We start from the raw sequence: 8,190 nt of genomic DNA, 5'->3' as shown, positions 1-8,190 counted from the left end.
TGTTAAAAAAGAAAGAGAGAGAAATTCTCTCTAATATTAATCCTTTTAGTTTATATTTAAATAAAAGATCAATTAAGTTATGAACAAAATAATTGGACACTGTTATACATATCTGGGCAAAAAACAAACCCGTTTCTCCAGTCTATGATCTTTGTTACCTCCAAACATAGGGGAGTTAACCCTTTGCGATCAATTAGATTAAAAAAGACGGTTACATTTTATTCTCCCCACTAGAGGAGGATAAGCTGTCTAACAAAATGTTAAATATAGCTTTTACATTCAAGTCGTATTTAGCACTTGATTCCACCAGGAGACATTTTGGCTGCCATCCTACAAAACGACAGGCGGAAACTGTAGATACCTTTCTATCGATAGAGTCCAGCTTATTCCCAACGAGCAAAATGTGTTTGAATTCGCCCCCTGAAATATAATAAATTGGCTTGTTTATATCATTCAGTTGAATCATAATGTAATGAAATACGAAAATGTCTTTGATAATGCTATTGGTGGTTTACGAAGGTATTTTAATGAGTCTTATATATTAATTAGTAGTTAGTAATTTAAAACAAAATGTAAGTCAAAATAGGTATTTTGTGATATTCCTTGAAATTATACAAATAAATTACCGCCTCCAGATCATGCGAGCTTTTAAAAATATATTTTCCTTGGATATTAAAATAAAAATAGGATAATAAAAAGTAGAGATCTGGTGCAGTTATTCCAGCACTGTAAATACTGGTTCCACGACTTGCTTTGTTTATGACAATAGTGATTTGTTCATAATAAATTGATACATGTATTAAAGAACAATATAGGAACTTGGTTAATACTGCCAAACGTTTAATTTTATGAGTACACCACTGTACCGAAGTTTCAGAGCCCGAAAATAATTCATATTTAATATAATACAAAGTCAAAATTTGATAAAAGTTCATTTTTTCTAGTCCAGATGTGTTGGTGTAGATATAAAATACCAATTTTAAATCTTATTATTATTATAAAAACATAAAAAGTAACTATGTGAACAAGACAGTATGGAAAATATACAAACAGAAATGTATTGGATCTAGGTTCTAGAATGACTTGGGGGGGGGGGGGGGCACAAGTAAGGCAATTTCATGCACATAATGTCTTTGTGAGGTCCGTTTCTCTGGTAAACAATTTCAATAATGAGCAATAAAGAAAATACCTCCCCTCTGACTATCCATTCGAAGTAATTTAAATTTGATTTTAAAAAGTTATCTCACCTTTTATTTGACGAATCCGCTCGCATAAACTTTTGGCCAATAGAAATGATCGTTCGTTATCTATAGCGTAGACAACCACTAATGCTTGAGCTTGACTAATTCTTAAATCAATCATGGCGGAAAATTCCAGAAGTCCTGATGTATCAACGACCTCAAAACGCCCACAGTGTCCACCTGTGACCAAAGAAAATTAGATATTCAACGAAAGGGATTTTGTACAATGTAATTACTGGGAAATATAAATATTTCAAAATATTTCTTTAGAAATAAAACCCTGTAAATTTGTTCCTAAAGGGAACTCCTAAACACTAATGAATATTTTTTTTTTACTTAATTTTGAGAAAATAGTGTATAAAGGTGCACATAGTTTATTTAGTTCATTTTCAACATAAGATATCTGCCTTTCTTTTTCTCCAAAAAAAATATTCTAGGACAACGAAGTGTTAGTGTATAGAAAGAAAGAATGAAGGCAACGAGCATTGATCGATCTCAAAAAATCTGGAAACAATACAAATCTGTGAACAGGGCTTAAAACACGAACCTCCGGAAATCCCAAGGGTGGGATCCGGTGCCAATTGCAAGTATGAGTAAGCATCCCCTTTTGACCGGTCACACCCGCTGTGAGCCCCATGTATTGATCAGGTAGACGGAACATTCCGTGGTCAATTTCAGTATAAAAACAAAGGCCTAACATCAACTTACATAGTTCTGTTAGTAGCTTTCCTCAGTTTGAAAATTAGGCATGCTCTTGAATATCGAATAAGTTAAAGACGTAAACACCATATTCAGGTGATAGTGGAATTTTACTATGTACATGTAAATACGTAAAGTTGAATGTTATCTCATTTACCGTACAATTTAGTTGTTAGTTTGTTTTTATTGTCTATTGTCAGTAAAACATCCAAATATGAAACAGATGTGGCGGACTCTGTGATGCGATTTATTTCATGTTTACTGGGATATATCGAGTCGACATGTGAATGGAAGTAACTATTGTCTGTTGAAAAAAATGTTCTCGATATATCTGAATGTCGTTTTGAAGGCCACAGCAAGTGATTTCTTCTTCTCGTGTAGAAGCCTTTGAATATAACTTTTTCTTCATAGGAAGATAAAAACAGATCGGCTAATAAAAGAGTACAATTAGTGTCCAGCAAAATTCCAACAATGTTGGAAGACCAAGTTTCCGAAGACTACATAAATGTTGTTAATGAGGAACTCCAGCATCCTTTTAATATCAACTTCAGAGTAGTTGTATGTAGAATCAGAGTGATTTTTAACAAAGTACGTAATTTTCTTGATGACTTATGATACGATAAGAAAATTCCTGAGTTTTATTTTTGTCGAAGAAGCAGTCGTCCCTTATATCAAAAACCTATTTTTAAAATTTATTTTCGGGAATGGTTGTATAAAAGGTAGAAAAGTAACAGGGTTTGATGTTACTGACATTTGAAAATTCGGTGATTTTAAATTTTCTAAAAGTTCTTTGGAGTTTTTGAGAATCCACATCTGATAAACCCCAGATTTTAGAATATACTGTAGTTTCTCCTTGACAGCAGTTAAAAGTTTTGTAAGAATAAAGGCTTGTTGTATCATTTGCTGAACCCGGCAATGTTTTATTTGTTTGTAGGGATGTTATGAAGTTTAGGAATCCACTATAGGTATGCATCTTTGTGAGGATTTTTGAAGTTACGGAATCCAGTAGGCCTATAGGCAGGTCGTACTCATCTTGAATGACTGGAATGTTAGAAGTATTAAACACTGAAGTGTGATTTTGAAGAATTTGATACTTAGAAAGTGAACTGTGAGCATAAGATGGATTTCCAGACGTAGAATTTAAACTAAATTCGTAGAAAATCTGGTGTTTTGCTACCATTAGATATATGCAAATAATGTATTCAATTACTTAATCTTTGTTTTTTATATTATGCTAGAAATTCAAATCATGTCATAAAGTGTAGATTTCTGTTTATTTCATCTAACATTAAATAACAGATCACTATAACTGCATAATATTAGAGCTCCTCAGTCAGCAGTGTATAGAGCTTCAGTAGTAAAAATTAATTTCAATATGATTATGAAACAGTATTGATTAATCTATATTATTGTACACCTGATCAATACATAGGGTTCACGATAGGTGTGACCGGTCAACAGGGGATGCTTACACTTCATAGGCACCTGATCCCACCTCTGATGTTCCAAGGGTTCCGTGTTTTTGCCGTGTTTACGATCCGTTTTGTTTACTGGATCTATGAGATAGACCACTGTTCATTATCTTTACCTTTTACATTTATCATTTTGCTTGATAAATGAACAATTCGTCATTTGAAATGTCCAGAAAATGAAATGGCCAAAGTGAATGTGATAGCAAACAAAATTTTTTACATCAAATGCAGCAATTGTGTTTATAAAGAAATAATTTTATGTATTCTCTACAAACCGGGGGACATATGTCATTTAAATTTTGTATAATGAGATGGCAAATTAAGTTGTTAGATCTTGTGCACAAACTCATTGTACACATTTATTTTAACATTCACAACTTCTGGGCCTCCGACAAGTGGAAAAAGAAGAGGTGTTTTTCGTGCTTGGCGTAAAGACCCGACAAGCTGCGATTGGTTAATTACAATGAATGTTCAAATCAATAAAAGAGGAAAATGTACATTTACATGAGAAAGTTCAAGAGGATAGTTCACACAAGCGTATCGCACGTCTCAATGCATGTACGTATGTTTGGGCTAAAATTAACATACATTTCGCACACTTTTAACTTTAATTATCCATTTTTAACAAAAACTTTAATAGCGATTCTCTGTAACCACTTAAACTTCTTTGCCACGCATGGTCACCGATTTTGATGAAACTTTGCCCAGTATTACCACTTAACACCAGAAACATATATCAAATAAAATTTCGTTGCTATATGTCTTGGTTGAAATGGTAACAGCCAGAAAAGTTGAAAAAAATTGAGGTTTTTAGCTACTTGAATCTTTATTGAGCCTTAATAAAGACTGAGAAAAACAAACAAACCATTCTCCCAAAAACATGACACCTTGTTGCCATTTATGCTATAAAGAAACTATTTACAATTTATCTCTAAGTAAGTGGTAATCATGGGTACATTTGGAATACATTGTAGATGCTGAAAAATGCTGGAAAAACGCTCTATATTCACGAATGATAGATGTTACATGATCAAACTCAATCAACAACTTAAGAAAAACAATAAAAAATATTTGACTTTAAGTAATCAGGTATTGGCAATATTATTCTAAAAATAACTTTCATGGTTGCCATGGTCACACAGTGTTACCATGCAAAATCTGTTGCTATGATTGGGTTAATGCTACTATCTTGAGGTAAAACAATAAAATTCATGACTGGCAAATATACATCCTTAGGACCTTGCAACACCGACAACATAAGAAAAATTGGGATTAATTGTTTCTTTGCAGTGTAACCATGGAAACAACGTACTAGTTGTTTATAGTGATATTTTTGCTGCTTTATGAATTTACTTACCTTTTAATCAAGAAACATAGTATTTGACTAACCTTGAATAGTACTTATCTGGTAGAGCTAAAGTGAAATATCGTATATTAATAAGTTTGTTGAAAAATACAACACTGTTGCTATGGTTACAAGAAGAGAAAATGTTCGATTTTGATAATTTTATGTGCCAGCTTTTTGCATCCAGTTAGAGATTGGGTGGTAGTCAAAATTGAAAGTCAGGTTAGTTGTTCATATATATCAATCATTAAAATTTGGGAATCTACATACAAGGGTACGTATCCAAGGAAACAGAATATTTTTCAGATTTTTATGCATGCTTTTTTGCCTTATTTCCATAGCAACGCTCTATTTAAAGAATTGAATTTGAATTTTTGAAATGTGAAAATTAAAGCCACACTAACGGCTTTAAAAACTGATCATCAGTTAGATAGAAATATGCTTTTTAAAAAGATAGGATGAGAGTAAAACACTAAGAGAGTAAATTTAAAATCCCTTACTGGTATTAAAACCATGACAACCATTGCCAACCTGTAAGAAATATGATATTTCGTCCTTGGTATATGTTACAAGAATCTTTTGTCTATTATTTGCTTGTTTTTATTCTTAAGTGTATGACTTAATAAATTTAAATGAACAAAATTATTACTTTTGAATACTTTGTTTCCATAGTAAAGTATGTAATAGTTGATTTACTAAACATATTTATCATGCATTTAAGATACCAGGCCTTCAACTTTCAGAAACAGTCATTGCCACTTGTTTGCTTTGCTGCAAACGTTAACTGTGGGACTCTGAACATAATGAAAAATGTCATTTTTCAAACTTTAGGACATGTTGCTATGGTTACCATGACACGTAGCAACCAATTTTTGTCTGATTTGAATTTACGATATCAAAGACTTTTATCATAGAGAGTTTGGAGAAATTCTGAGACTATGCGTGCCACAGCTCCTATATAAAAGTTCAAGTCATTACAGCTAGAGAATGGCTCTTAATCTCTAAAGATACAACTGTTGAAAACTGCTAATGATAAAGTATCTACTTTGAAGGTTAAACTTTATAAGGTTTGTAATTTTCCATAAAATTTGACTATATAAAAGAAGCTAAAGGTATGGTTTCTCTTGTAAATGTACATTTTCCTCTTTTGCAACGAGATATATAGAAATATTTATTATTAACATCGGATAACCACACGTGGCATCCTTTCGACGAAAAAATGAATCTTCCTGAAAGACTAGTTTTGCCTGGCATAAAGGTTATTTTAAAATACCGAAATCCGAAGTCAATGTTTCTATACATCAGACGCCATTCTTTTATCCTAGGAGATCCATCGTTTTAAAATTAGGAAATATTCATCTAATCATTAAAATTTGTTTTCTCACTGTCATGGACCATATCTTTTATAATCCTTCTGTTTTTAACTTTTAGGAAAAAAATAAAAAATTTAAATAAAAAAATATTTTTAAAGATAATTGATTTTGTTTGAAAAAAAATATTTAAGAACTTTTAAAAAGTACCTGAATCATAGAGTAGGATTCCCCGAGTGGGACACCCCCCCCCCCGGAAATTTCATTCTTGAGTGGGATCTCAACCCCCACCTCCTCTTTGAGAACAGTCTTTCTCGAGTGAAAAATCCTATTCTAAAGCCAATTTCCGTCCTTCATTTCGAACCAGAATGGGATACCCCCTTGCATAATGCTGATAAATTATTTTATATAGGTGGTAGTGAACAAATTGAAATACCTTTCAAAGGAAATTAGTTCATTTTATATGCTAATGAATGGCGGAAAATGGCTATATAGTAGGATTTCATCTTGGGGAAAGACTGCTCTAGAGAATGATTTTTTATGAAAGGTGGGGTGAGATCTCACTCAAGAAGCTGATTTCCGGGGGGGGGGGGGGGGGGGGAGGGGGGCTTACTATTGGGGAAATCCGACTCTTTATCACCGGTACTTTTAAAAGCATTTTTCACGTTCCTAAATCTCTCTCTCTCTCTCTCTCTCTCTCTCTCTCTCTCTCACATTATTCTTCTGTTGCTAAAATATAGTGTAATTTCGATGTCATAAAATATATTTTTTTAAAAAGAATATTGTAATTTTTCCCATCGTATTAAGAAAATAACATTATATAAATGAAGGGAGTTACTAACAGGGGAGGGGAGACTTGCTCTGGGGAATTTATACTCTTCAAAGCTTACCCCTCGAAAAACCTACTGTAGCGTGCGATTCCAGTAGGGGATTATGGATGTATATGATCCCAAAACTAAATTTTGTTTTAGGAAAACTATGGATTTTTTTCAATTCTCAGTTGCAAATAGGAAACACACAAGTACGATTTTGGTTTCATGACAGAGAGTGAAAAGGTGTCCTAGATATGTCAACAGAAATGTAAGATATGAAGAAATTTTCATATTATCATAAAACAACACTAATTGTATTATGGAAACTGATTTTGATATTCCTGAATAAAGTAAACAATTTTTCCTCATTTTAAGCTACGAATTACAAATACAATGATGTCTTGACAATGATTTGCTGATATATTGATCGCTTGTTTCATGTATTTTTTTTTCTCACATACATGTGTACGTGATATTTAGATTTGATATTTATCTTTTCAAGACAAACAATACTGCATCATTGCACATTACAAATATTCGCACGTAGATCTTTATTTAAAATCAGTGTTGGTAATTTTCCTTTAAAAGTGTGAGAAGCAGCTTAGTTTTTTATTCTCTTTGATGAAAATTGGTTCATTCTTATTTTTCAAAACTTGCATGAAAGACTTTAAGGTAATCTTCATGATATGTGTCCTACATTCTAAATGTATACGTTTGGATATGTGTTCAATTATTTGAAGTAAACTTACATAAAAGAATTTTCGGTCACTTGAAATTTAATAAATCAAAAGACATGCCATGTATCGGACATAATAAAACATTGAAATATTCTGTGGAAAACAACATATTAAAGATTACATATTCATCAATTATAAATATAAGAATTGTTTGTAAACTCTTTAGATACCAGCCATATTAGTATGTTCAGGCTTACAAGTACGTTGTCGACATTTTTTCACAAAGATAAATACATCTATTTTACCTGGTAGAGCAAGTTTGTAGAAATACATCTCTTCAACAGTCGGTGTGTATTTTTCTTTAAAATCGTTATGAACACATCGCTGAATAATAGACGTTTTGCCCACTGCGGGACCTCCAAGAAAAACAATTTTAAAAACATTTGATGTCTTTGGATCCATTTCCAAGATTTAAAATGTATGATGAAGATTAGAATAAGGTTTGTCTTATAAGTGATAATTAAATCCCAGAAGAGCTGTGGAAAATGTCAAACATTTTTCTATTGCATATTGGTAAATATGGTGTTAATTGTCATTTCATAAAACTTGAAGGTTTGACTCATTTGTGATAGTT

The 8,190-nt window shown here is 32.2% G+C and overlaps 1 protein-coding gene across 1 annotated transcript; it reads right to left on the bottom strand.

The window, feature by feature from the left end:
- Nucleotides 1–211: 211 nt before the first annotated feature.
- On the bottom strand, nucleotides 212–8,018 carry LOC133182867 (GTP-binding protein Di-Ras1-like). Its single transcript, XM_061317714.1, has 3 exons — nucleotides 7,862–8,018; nucleotides 1,248–1,421; nucleotides 212–420 (listed from the first exon to the last, which is right to left on the bottom strand). Exons 1-3 carry the CDS (start codon nucleotides 8,016–8,018, stop codon nucleotides 212–214), a joined length of 540 nt encoding a protein of 179 aa, XP_061173698.1.
- Between the last annotated feature and the right edge of the window lie 172 nt (nucleotides 8,019–8,190).

This window comes from Saccostrea echinata, unplaced genomic scaffold (genome assembly GCF_033153115.1).
Source record: "Saccostrea echinata isolate AGI-Se365-2 ecotype Australia unplaced genomic scaffold, CSIRO_AGI_Sech_v1 ptg000009l, whole genome shotgun sequence".
In the NCBI taxonomy this organism is placed as follows: Eukaryota; Metazoa; Mollusca; class Bivalvia; order Ostreida; family Ostreidae; genus Saccostrea; species Saccostrea echinata.
The sequence above is the reverse complement of the archived record's forward strand: the minus strand, read 5'-3'. Positions and strand labels throughout refer to the sequence as shown.

What these genes read in the sequence shown, in the direction of transcription:
- LOC133182867 (XM_061317714.1), bottom strand. Translation starts at nt 8,018, where the DNA reads ATGGATCCAAAGACATCAAATGTTTTTAAAATTGTTTTTCTTGGAGGT. An exon ending in CTACAAACTTGCTCTACCAG is followed by an intron (nt 1,422 to 7,861) that starts GTAAAATAGATG and finishes CTTTGGTCACAG; the next exon opens with GTGGACACTGTGGGCGTTTT. An exon ending in GCGGATTCGTCAAATAAAAG is followed by an intron (nt 421 to 1,247) that starts GTGAGATAACTT and finishes ATTATATTTCAG; the next exon opens with GGGGCGAATTCAAACACATT.